The 12,650-nt window shown below is 42.1% G+C and overlaps 1 protein-coding gene across 1 annotated transcript in view; it reads left to right on the top strand.

Annotated features, from left to right (window-relative positions):
- LOC138959729 (uncharacterized) overlaps nt 1-12,650 on the top strand; it is a 53,818-nt gene that overhangs the window by 14,341 nt on the left and 26,827 nt on the right. The window contains exons 2-5 of the mRNA XM_070331333.1: nt 3,071-3,151; nt 3,886-4,003; nt 9,380-9,582; nt 11,605-11,769. Of these exons, the coding sequence (XP_070187434.1) occupies nt 3,071-3,151; nt 3,886-4,003; nt 9,380-9,582; nt 11,605-11,769 (567 nt within the window). The remainder of the gene's footprint in view (nt 1-3,070; nt 3,152-3,885; nt 4,004-9,379; nt 9,583-11,604; nt 11,770-12,650) is intronic.

The raw sequence follows: 12,650 nt of genomic DNA, 5'->3' as shown, positions 1-12,650 counted from the left end.
AATTGTCGTCTGATTTCTTTGTGGCGAACAATCCGCTTTTATGGGTTTTGGAAGACATGGTGAGAGCTCAATATTCCCCGAGTTTCACGAGATTACACTGAAGCATGACGAGTGGTCATGCCAAATGAGCAATTTTGACATTGTAGCCACTGATAACGCATGCGTCACGTGCAGAGCTCACTTGTGGCAATGGACGAAAGGTCGACGACCAGATAAACATTTTCTGCAGTTTGGTGGATATCCTTGTAGCCATATAACTAAATTAACCAAATATTACAAGCTATGCGTTTCTTTTTTTGAACAGTATAAAACGATCCAAAAACAAGTTCATCTTATTTGTCATTATTTGCTGATTCCAAAAACATATAAATATGTTATACTCTGATTAAAAACAAGCTTTGAAAATTAAAAATCTAAAAATTATGATTAAAATTACATTTCCGAAATCGATTTAAAAACAATTTCATCTTATTCCTTGTCGGTTCCTGATTCCAAAAACATATAGGTATAATATGTTTGGATTAAAAACACGCTCAGAACAAGCGGTGGACAGATGATGCTACGAGTATTCGGTCTTGCGGAAAAAATGCAGTGCGTTCAGTTTCATTCTGTGAGTTCGACTGAGCTTGACTAAATGTTGTATTTTCGCCTTACGCGACTTGTTTTATATTTAATCAAGTTTTGACTAAATGTTTTAACGTTGACTGGGAATCGAGACGAGGGTCGTGGTGTATGTGTGTCTGTGTGTGTGTGTGTCTGTGTGTGTGTGTGTGTGTGTGTGTGTGTGTGTGTGTGGTGTGTGTGTGTGTGTGTGTGTGTGTGTGTGTGTGAGTGTGTCAGTTCATGTTATAATCTTGGTGTCTCTGAGAGAGAAGCATTCAAACCAATTTTCGTTTCTATATATATTTCTTATGCGGGATATTTCATTCTTTCTGCCTGTGTGCCTGTCTGTCTGTCTGTCTGTCTGTCTGTATAGCTCTCTCTTTCTCTCTCTCTCTCTCTCTCTCTCTCTCTCTCTCTCTCTCTCTCTCTCTCTATCTCTCTCTCTGTATTAAACCGTCCTAATGTTATCATACATACCGGTTATCTTATAGCAGTCTCTTTTCAGGGTTACTGTTTCTGTTGATACTGTTGTGTTGGTATATCCTTTGTTGTAGTTCTTTTCTTCCTTTTGCTATGTTGTCGGTATTTTTTGTAAAATACAAATGACTTACTGTTTGTTATTTTGCTTGCTCGCCGTTGTTGTTTCATTTGGACCATATGTTTCTAGTGCTCGGGATTTTTTTTTATTTTTTTATTTTTTTTATTTTTATTTATTTATTTATTTTTTTATTTTTTTTATTTTTTTTATTTTTTTATATTTTTTATTGTTATTATCGTTATGACATCATCATCCTTACCATTATTTCATATTTCTATTGCTGTTATTGTATTTAATAGTATCAAATACTATAACTTTTTCTTTGCCTTTAAATGCCATTTATTATCATATGTACGGGTTTTTTTTTTTGTTTTTTTTTTTTTTTTTTTTTTTTGCCGTCAACCTCTTTTGCTCTTATAATGTTTTCATGTCTGTTTTGTATTCATGTTAGTTAGCAAGGACAGATTGTAAGACTAGGCAACGCCTAAAATCTCCATCCTTCTGTAATAAAGTTTAATCAATCAATCAATCAATCAATCTCTCTCTCTCTCTCTCTATCTCTGTCCCTTTCTCTCTGTCTGTCTGTCTGTCTGTCTTGTCTGTCTGTCTGTCTGTCTGTCTCTCTGTCTCTATCTCTTTGTCTCTGTCTCTCTCTCTCTCTGTCTCTCTTTCTGTCTCTCTGTCTCTGTCTCTTTGTCTCTGTCTCTGTCTCTGTCTCTCTGTCTCTCTGTCTCTCTGTCTCTGTCTCTCTCTCTCTCTCTCTCTCTCTCTCTCTCTCTCTCTCTCTCTCTCTCTATGATAGACCTAAATGTATAGCTGTATACGAATACGGAGACTGCCGCGTTAACCGAAAAAGGAAACAAACTTGCATCGGTCCCGTATGTATGTCGGGTGAAGGGAAGTTAGAAAACAACAACCAACCAACAAACTCGCTCACTATCTCTGTCTCCGTCTCTGTTTTTCTGTCTATTTTTCTGTATGTCTGTGCGTCTGTCTGTCTGTCTGTCTGTTTGTCTGTCTGACTCCATGCCTGTCTCTTTCGCTCTCTTACCCTCTTTCGCTCTCTTACCCTCTTTCTCTCTCTTACACTCTTTCTCTCTCGTACCCTCTTTCTCTCTCTTACCGTCTTTCTCTCTCTTACCCTCTTTCTCTCTCTTACCCTCTTTCTCTCTTTTACCCTTTTTCTCTCTCTTACCGTCTTTCGCTCTCTTACCCTCTTTCTCTCTCTTACCGTCTTTCTCTCTCTTACCCTCTTTCTCTCTCTTACCGTCTTTCTCTCTCTTACCCTCTTTCTCTCTCGTACCCTCTTTCTCTCTCTTACCCTCTTTCTCTCTCTTACCGTCTTTCTCTCTCTTACCCTCTTTCTCTCTCTTACCCTCTTTCTCTCTCTTACCCTTTTTCTCTCTCTTACCGTCTTTCGCTCTCTTACCCTCTTTCTCTCTCTTACCGTCTTTCTCTCTCTTACCCTCTTTCTCTCTCTTACCCTCTTTCTCTCTCTTACCGTCTTTCTCTCTCTTACCCTCTTTCTCTCTCGTACCCTCTTTCTCTCTCTTACCCTCTTTCGCTCTCTTACCCTCTGTCTCCCAAACGCCCCCTTTTCCCTGTCCCCGTACACTGACTTTCAATACTCCAACTCCTGACTTTATTTCAAAACGGACGTTTGGGTATGAACAATCTGTCCTTCTAATTTGGGTGACAGATCGAGTCGGCCTTGACAACTTTTATGAAAGTGAGGATCGAGAAAAAAAAAAAGAAGGAACACCAGAAGAAAAAAATCGTTCAGTTTGTGCGCTAGTAGCAGGTCTTTTCTTGGGCAAGCACTTTTTATCTGTTCAAAGTTGTTTTTGACTTGACGATTAACACAAAATATCACGGTTAATTCATGCCTGATTAATTTCTAATATGTGTATGCCCATACTCTGTCCACAGACGCGTAAAGCGACACGAAAGGAGGGCACAAGCAACAAGAACCACCGTCGTTACAACTCCAAAGAGCAAACATCTCCAACAGTAAGCCATTCTCCTCTGTTGCTTCTTCTTTTCTCCCCGCACCATTGTATATTTATTGTTGTGGTGGTGATGGCATTTTGGTTGGTCGTACAAGACAAGGCGGTATTATATCCTGTCGAAGATGTGCTGTTAAACCACAGCAAACACACCTGGCGACTTCCACGTGGCCATCGAGTCAAAGCTCACCTTGTGTTTGAAGGCTGAGTACTCTCCAACAAAATAATTGCAGATCAATTTCTCCAACATAATCTATCTATCTAGCTAAACCTTCTCGACAAAGGAAAACAAACACAAATATAGGCTTTCTTGTTAGTTCATTTGATATTGCTTAAGAGAGTGCGGAAGAAAACTAGCTTCGCGCATGAAATGTAGTGTTATAGTGCCTGCGGAAAGTCTTGGCGAGTGCAAAACAGGCAGTAGTAGGTTTGTTTCGAAAAAGGTTGAAGTTTTTACTGAAAACGACCAATATGGAATGAATAGGTTACATGCTTCGTCCAAGATAGCTTATAGTACTTAAAGTTATTTTCCCTTGGAATCATTTTCGGTTATTAACATTGCCAGAGGCTCGGAAGTACCCACAAATGTCTCTAGGCAAAATATCACAACAATCCTGGAATGGGCAGTGTGTAACTTGTATATTATTACTGATTATAATAAAATACGAGAAAAATGTTAAAGAATATGCCGTCAACAACGATGATAAGATGTGACAAAGATAATGCTGATGACGACAGGTGCCAGTACTGAGGTCATCGAGTGACGTCACTGGGCAAGCGACAGGCAGTGGGCAGGATGGACAGCGGAAAAGACGTCTCAGAAAGGAGAGGCCTTACAAGAGTGATCCACTGGCAGGTAAAGTGTGTCTTTCAGTTTTCTCTCTTGCCCACGCTGTGGCTATTTGAGTGTGTTTGTTCCGTTGCCTGAGATCGAGGGCCATACTGACAACTGTTGCAGGTGTGGGTGCGTGTTGTAAAATATATGCGCGCGTGCGTGCGTGTGTGTGTGTGTGTGTGTGTGTGCGTGCGTGCGTGCGTGCGTGTGTGTGTGTGTGTGTGTGTGTGTGTGTGTGTGTGTGTGTGCGCGCGCGTTGTGGAGACTTAAAACAGCACGTGTTTGCACACCTGACTATGACGTGATGATGCATTGATTTATTTAAAAGCACCTTAGATCACACGAGTTGTTTTAGAAAATTTGAAAACCCTCACTCTTCTCCACAAGAGATGTAATATGTGCCTCTGACAAAACGAAAAGGGGAAATGGGTCGCATGATCATTTTTCGTGCTTTGTGTGTACATAGATGATTGTGTGTATCTATTCGTCCAAGAAAGGTTAATACAATCACTGATCTGGTACTGTAGTGTACAAACAATCTTTTTTGTTGTGCTGGGTTATCTTCTATTTCCGAAATAATCACTTTGCGATTAAACGGTTGCGTCTATGCTGTTGAACATGCTTTATCTAAATCTGCGTTTTGTGTTCATCATTCAGTAAGATCATCCTGTGTGTTCCACTAAAAACAAAACCAACAAAAAGAGATTTTGTTTTTCGAAGAGGTAAGCAGGACAGACAGCAAACGGATCAGAATAACCTGACCTGACAGTTTTGTTGTATATAAGGTGCCCGAAATAACTAGAAAGAGAAACATAATAATTTATCAGCATCTCATAGTCAGCACCATCTCTGTCGCTATATTCCAAACCGTACATTCGCCAATGGCGATGCCACACACACACACACACACACACACACACACACACACACACACACACACACACACATACACACACACACACACACACACACATACGCAAGCGCACACACGCACGCGCATACACACACTCACGTACACACACATACACACATACAACACACACACACACACACACACACACACTCACACACACACACACCGTTCGTAATGGTCTATATACCCTTTCGTCGTCCCTTCCATGCCCCAGCCAATGGACTGAGAAGAAAGACCACATTCAATTAACCCCACAACCCTATCAAGACATCGTACCTATCTCCCACCAACTCACCCTGACCCCCCCCCCCCACCACCCCCCACCCATCCCCCCCATCCCCTTGCCACCAAAGCTCACCGACTCCTCAACCCTTCTATAACTGCCATCCCGACCTTGGGCAGGTCCTTTCTGAACGCTAACCTTTTCCCATCAGTTGGGCAAGACCTTTAACAGTTTGCCCTGACCTTTTATTCGCTCAGTTTTGATGGCGTTCGTGGAAGTCGGAGTTGTTGACAACGTGTTATTCCTCTGTCAAGATGACACTAAACTTTGCTTCTGCACCCTGCAGAATAATTGCTTCTCGCCATCTTTTTTTTTTTTTTTACAGCACTCCCGATCTTCCACTCTCGCCCTATTCAAACCTCTCTCATTCCCCTTCCGCAACACACATACACACACGCACACGCGCGCGCCTTTGCTCGCAGCCCACTTTCAAATCAGATGTGCAAAAACCTTGACCTTGTCCTAAGACATACACCCGGCTTCTCTGTGACTTTTAGGGGGCTTCACAGTCCCTTCAATTTCGGTCGGCGCGGGGGGGTGGGGGGGGGGGGGGGGGGTTGGGGGGGGTTGGGGGGGGGGGGGCTGGGTGGGTGGGTGGGTGATCAAGGAAGGAAGGGGATTATAAGTGGGGATGGATGGAGGGTAAATGGTCAGCTCGACTTGTACATTTCCAATACAAATACTAGTCAGACCAAGTTATTCGAAAGCAAAGGTTGAATTTTCTCAGCTGGACGTTTGGTTCTGATGTTCGAACCATATACATCGTGTTTTGCTTTTCACATTGTGGCTTTGCTGTATAGTAGTTCGGATCACACAATCCTTTCTTTAATATACCACAATTAGACGTGTTTGTTAGTGATCAAGAAAGCCCCATTGGATTACATTTCAAGGGTGAGTAGAAATAGTTGGTATTTTGTATTTGGTATTTAGTATACTTAGTGTCTTCGGGGACTTCCTTCAAGAAAATGCAGGCCGCTATCCAAACAGTATCTTGCTATTCTACTAATCATTTTACGTTGAGTCAAGATTTGACTGAATGTATTCCGGAAGACAGGGAATCAAGACTTGTATGGTGAGTGTGTGTGTGTGTGTACGTGTGTGTTTGTATATATATATGTGTGTGTGTGTGTGTGTGTGTGTGTGTGTGTGTGTGTGTGTGTGTGTGTGTGTGTGTGTGTGTGTGTGTGTGTGTGAGTTGGCGTGTGTGTGCGTTTGTATGTCAGTGTGTGTGTGTGTGTGTGTGTGTGTGTGTTTGTGTGTGTGTGTGTGTGTGTACTTTGAACATTTTTCTACCCTGAAATAAGCAATAAATTATGTGTTAGGCTAATCATTTTCAAATGTTTATTGTATTGCAACCAAACACGCGGAGCAAAACAAGATAATGACAACGAATTGTTATTCAAAACATTTCTAGTTATAGAACAGCAACGAGAAAGTTAGTTTGTTTTTACTTTTTTGGGGGCAAGCTTTCGTTTGTCTTTATCCTTGAAACAAGATAATGACAACGAATCGTGATTTCTAGTTATAGAACAGCAATGAGGAAGTTAGTCTGTATTTATTTTTTCGGGGGCAAGCTTTCATTCTTCGGTATGACAGCGTCAGTTTTTGATTGAACAATAATCTGTTCGACTAAAGATTAAATCCTCGTTATTACAGGAACAGCGGGAAGTTGTTCCCTGTTATCAGTTACATTTATTTTCACTTTTAATCGTTAAATCCAGTGTTTCGTGTCGGTATTTGAGTGTCAATATTATTGTTACGGTTCAAAAAGTGTCATAACAAGACGCAGACATTTGCATACGCAGGTACATCAATTCCGTGCAAAAACAACGGACACAGTTTATACGGCTAATTTTCTAACATACTTGCACTGTCATTTTCTAAGATACACTAACAGTATTTTGTTTATGTCAAAGTTTCTTTTCTGTAAGAATGTTTGTGTGTTTCTCAGGATCAAACTCCTTCTGAGAATAATCGTCTTAAATTACTACCAGCACAGTTACAGATTTGCCATAAATGTGTCCGTAATCGTAAACCAAAAATTGTCCATCTTGACAAATGGTTTTTTTGGGGTTTGTTTTTCAATTTGTCTCTTGCCAAAACGTCGATTATCAGGAAAAAACAAGCCATGCAATACTCTAATCCCGGGGGATCATCAACCCCGTAAATTCTACACTGTGGCATACCCTTTGTATGATGTGTTCCTTGTTTATGACCGAATCAAATTCTACGGAATGATAAACAACGCTTTTTGGTGTGCCATTGCACGAGTTGACAAGCTCGTTATAACGTTGAGACCGCCCGAGGGATGGAAAAGTGGCTTGTAGTTGACGATGGTTGTGTACAATGTCATCTCTACTTTTATACCCGCTCGGTGACTGTGTGATGTAGGGGGATGGGGAATCAAGGTGGTTGTCTCTGCCGGAGGAAAGCCCCCGCGGTAGTCATTATCTGGCACCACCCGCTGCTGAGGTGAGGGCCACGCCCTTTGTCTGCCAATGTCAGAGATCAAGTGATACTCAGTGTTTGCTGCATTTTCCCCACTTTTCTACGATTCAAACACATACGGCTAAGTTCTTTGGTTTCCCAAAATCAAACTTTCAAAATTCATATAGATTGTGTATTCACTCGAAGACACTGAATCCCTGACAGTTTAAAAAAATATATAAACAAGCTTTTAAAATAACTCTGTGTGTATGTATCTATATGTCTGTCTGTCTATCTCTGTTTGCCTGCCTCTCTTTCTCTTCATCTCTCTGTATCTGTCTGTCTGTCTCTCTGTCTGTTTTTGTCTGTCTTTGTCTCTCCAAAATATGTGGTTATACACACAAGCCCCTACCCACCCACCCCCATCACCCCTCTCCCTGCCGCCGCACACTTTCATTCCTCTGACAATTTTTTTCCCTTTCAAAACAGACGTTTTGTACAACAATACCAAAGTTAAAACATTCTCCTAGTTTTATTAAACATATTGTTATGCCATTGTGCAAAAATAAATGTACAGACTAATCTTACCGAAATGATTTATCCCAGCTATTTCGGTAGCACAATTTCTATTGAGGTGCATTCATCCATTAATCAGATCAGATTGACGCAAAGAACCGGTTTAGCGATTACTGTGAGATTGGTTGGACGCCTTTTGTATCCCAAAACCGGTTTAGTTCTCACTGGTGTAATGAAATATGTGCAGCTCCAAAGGGATTCTGGGGAAAAGGGCAATGGTCCACCTCTGATTGTAAGAGTACAGTACAACTACTGATCTCAGAACTTGTAATGATGGTCTGTTGGTTCACTCTGTTGTTTTCTTCGGCGCCATTCAGAATTGATAGACGTTACTACCTCTGTTCCCTAAAAAAAGAAAAGAAACAAAGAAGAAGACAGAACCAGAGTCACAGCATGTACCGTAAACTTCTTTGTAAGCGCCCACCCCCCGTTTGCACCAATTTGTATCGAAAGTAGGTAGTGGCCGTTAACTTGGTACTGGACCCTGTACAGGATCCGTTCCTTTTGAGAAATAGCGGTATGTGATCACTTGGAATAAACACTTTAATAGGATATGTTTATGTGCAAAACTGTCTACCCTCTTTCTCTGTGTTATACATGCGTTGGTGTGTGTGCCAGAATGGAACCTGGAAACTAACCACAACAAAACTTTGCGTCATGGTTTTTGAACAAAAGCATATATCTCAAATGAGAAATGAAAATAATGACTCAGCATCTGCTTGAGTTTAACCGGCATTAGAAGCGCGTGTGTGTAAACAGAAATCACCCATTGAAATAGGATGCATTGCGGGATTCAGAGGTAGGATAGGTAAGGTTCCGTGATTTGTTTTTGAGACGTTGAGTTCTCATTTTGGTATCCATTATGATTTTATTTTTTTCAGATTCTGCATCTTCGATTTTACTGAACTTGTTTGTTTCTGTTTTTTGTTCGTTTGTTATGTTTTTGTTGTATTAGTTTGTTGGTTTATGTGTGCGGGTTTTTAGTTTGTTTGTTTGTTTGTTTGTTTGTTTGTTTGATTGTTTTCTCCTAAATCAATTTGTTGGTTTTGTTTATAGGCAGATTTTTTAGTTTGGATAATCGGTCTGATTTTAGGTATACGTTTACCCTATTTGAACTGGAGCCTCCTTTCTGGTCCTGATTTTGATTTTCCCTGCGCCTAGTGTGTACTGATTGTCATTTTAATTCCATTTATGGCAGACGGAGCAAGCGCAATCGCCCGTAGCAGCAGCAGCGGCGGCGGCAACAACACCACAAACCACAGCAACAAGGAGGACACCAGTAACGGTCGTTCGGGTGAAGCCGGCGTCATGCGGTTCTTGGAAGAAGGGGGTATCAGCATGAACCCTCTGACCACTAGCTTCCCAAGTCTGGAGGAACTCACGGAAGAGTCCAGCTCTGAGGTACGTGAGTCTTTTCTGCACTCGTGTGTGAGTGATGGAGGCAAGTTCTATTCCGCGAATTACTTTGATTTTTGCGTTTTCTTGCCATAAAAGGTCATAATAACCTCGTCACTAGCCACACAGTGTAAGATTCTCAGTCAGTTCACTGGTAACAATAAAATCAAACAACCTAACATATACCAAATGACTGTATCGTAGAACAAAACAAGTCGCGTGAAGCGATATAAAGACATTTAGTCAAGATCAACACCACAATTGGCACAAACCAATCATCGCCGAGACACCGGCCCCCGTAGCGCAGTGGTTAGCGCATCGGGCTGCGGGCCGGGAGGTCGTGGGTTCGAATCCCATCAGGGTCATGTGGGTTTTTCGGGCTACGGTCGGCTCCTACCCAGAGTGGAAGTGCTATGGTTCCTATGGGAAGGCTGGGATCACACAGCCGAGTGTCATTCACTTAACGAATGCGACTTTGAGGGTGCTCAGGTTCTGTATACCTGACCAACACCGCAGGTGCGGCAGTTCTCGGGCCTGGTCGACGCCAGGATATATTATGACAGTAAGCGTAGAGTGCTGCCCTGTCACGTAGTCTCAAACCAAAATTGGAAATCCAAAGCATCATTATAATCATCCTCATCTCATTAATCATCCAAAATATAAATTGTCCTTGCTCTTGTGGCCCTTCATGCCCGGAGCTCTCATGGTGACCTTGGTCTCAGTGTTCCTGTTCCGTCCTTCCCTGAATAGTAGTTCTGCTGTCAGTCTTCAACGTGTGACGTTCTGGGGGGTCGACAGAGGGACGGGTGGCGGTCTGCTCTCTGGAGGGGACGCTCACTCAGTCTGGCTCCGCGACTTAAAGTCAATGTCGTTTGTAGGGGGCATAGTAGGTAGTGGGCTGCGTCCGTTAGCTCGGGACAGACCCACTACTGAACACCGTCGAAGTGACTCAGCAGAAGTGCAGTGTCATCTTCCGAGGGTAGCCTACCGCAGCGACCCGACATCCCCCCCCCTGGAGCGTCTGTAAAATCGACAAGTCTGGCAGCGGAACGAAATTCAGAGGTGGTTGGAGCAGCGAGTGCAGGGACGGGGCGGTGTGAGAGCACAACGGGACAAGAGAACAAGGGAAAAAAAAAATATCATCGCCGAGACTACTTTCAGATAGTCTCGGTTAACCATACCGAAGACCGAGACAGGTCACGATCGCCTCCGCGAAGCACGTGTCCGTAGTACTTACTGAACCTATTTCCTTTCATTCTGAGCATATTTTTAGAGTAAATATGACATATCTATATATTTTTGAATTCAGGAGAAGATGAGGAATACACGTAATCAATTCTAAATCTGCGAAAAATCGATTTTAATGACAACTTTAATGAGTGAACTCATTGATTAATTTTCCTCCGAAAGCGGCGAATGGCTGCCTAAATGGCGGGGTAAAAACGGTCATACACGTAAAAGCCGTGGGAGTTTCAGCCCATGAACGAACAAAGAAACAAACAATTGATTAATTTGTAAGCCTCCAAGATGAAATACAATACCAAAGTCCGGGCTTCGTCGAAGATTACTTGACCAAAATTGCAACCCAATTAGCTAGAAAAATGAGAGCGTGACAGTGCCGCCTCAACTTCCACAAAAAGACGGATATGACGTCATCAAAGACATTTATAAAAAAAATATATAAAAAAAATAGTGGGGATATTTTACTCAAGAACTCTCACGTAAAGTTTCATGAAATTCGGTCCGGTAGTTTTCTCTGACTCGCTGTACACACACACACACACACACACACACACACACACACACACACACACACACACACACACACACACACACACACACACACACACACACACACATACGCACACACACCACGACCCTCATTTCGATTCCGCATCTATGTCAAAACTTGACTAAATGTAAAAAAAAGTATTCCAAGCACCATTATTCCCCAAAAATCTATGCAAGTTAGATAAAAGACAAAGAAAACACGTAAATAAGCTATTTGTTTTTTTCCATCTCCTCCAGAATTCCGAGTGCGAGGGTGAGAGTGAGGGGCAGTCGAAGAAACGCCTGAGCAACATCAGCACGGCGAGTGAGGACAGTGGGGTGGTTGGTCAGGAGGTCAGCAGCATGGAACTGAGCCCTGGGTCTTACTCACCTCACCATGGCACCATCACCGTCAGTCGGCAGGTCAGTTATGGGCTGGACTCTTTGCAATTGGGGTGGGGTGGTAGGAAAGCGTCGTACACATGATCTTCCCATTTGGGCGACAATGTCACCTTCTCTGTACAAATTGGCTCCGCAAGTGTTAATGCGCGGGTAGGCTGAAGAAAAGCTACTACTACTACTACTACCACTACTACTACTACTACTACTACTACTACTTCTACTACTATTACGACTACTACTACAACTACTACAACTACTACTACTACTACTACTACTACTACTACTACTACTACTACTACTACTACTACTACTACTAAGTACTACTACTACTACTACTACTACTTCTAATTCTCATTCTACGACTACTAGTTTTACTACTACTACTACTACTACTACTACTACTACTACTACTACTACTCGTTGGTCTTTTCTGATGCTCGCAGAATGACTTGCTGACACATCTGTCTGCTTGTCTGTTTGTCTGTCTGTCACTCTATCTGCCCTGCAGCTGGTACCTTTTAGATCATCTTAAGAAAAAAGCGGAACAAGTTATGACATTTCAAAGGGGCTGTGTATGTCGATCGTATTTGACTGTCTTGATTCATTTTCACAACCCGTATACATGCAAGCATTACTTTCGCAAATGCTCTAAGTCCACCAAAAACAGATTTTCAAGGGGGAAAAAGCTCGCACAAGACGAATGTGTATACTCAGAGAGCGGAATTCAAAATAACATACGGTAATTAGTGCTCATTTTTGGCTCATTGTTTAGGCACCCTGCAAATAAAATCGTGTTAATGATTATATTTCGGCGGTCTCCGCGAGCGATATGTAATTTGATATGGCTCATGTACCACAAGACTTGTAGTGTTTTTTTGTCTAGCATAGTGTTTTATTTATAT

Source organism: Littorina saxatilis, linkage group LG2 (assembly GCF_037325665.1).
Source record: "Littorina saxatilis isolate snail1 linkage group LG2, US_GU_Lsax_2.0, whole genome shotgun sequence".
Taxonomy (NCBI): Eukaryota; Metazoa; Mollusca; class Gastropoda; order Littorinimorpha; family Littorinidae; genus Littorina; species Littorina saxatilis.
This window is presented reverse-complemented; position numbering and strand designations above follow the sequence as displayed.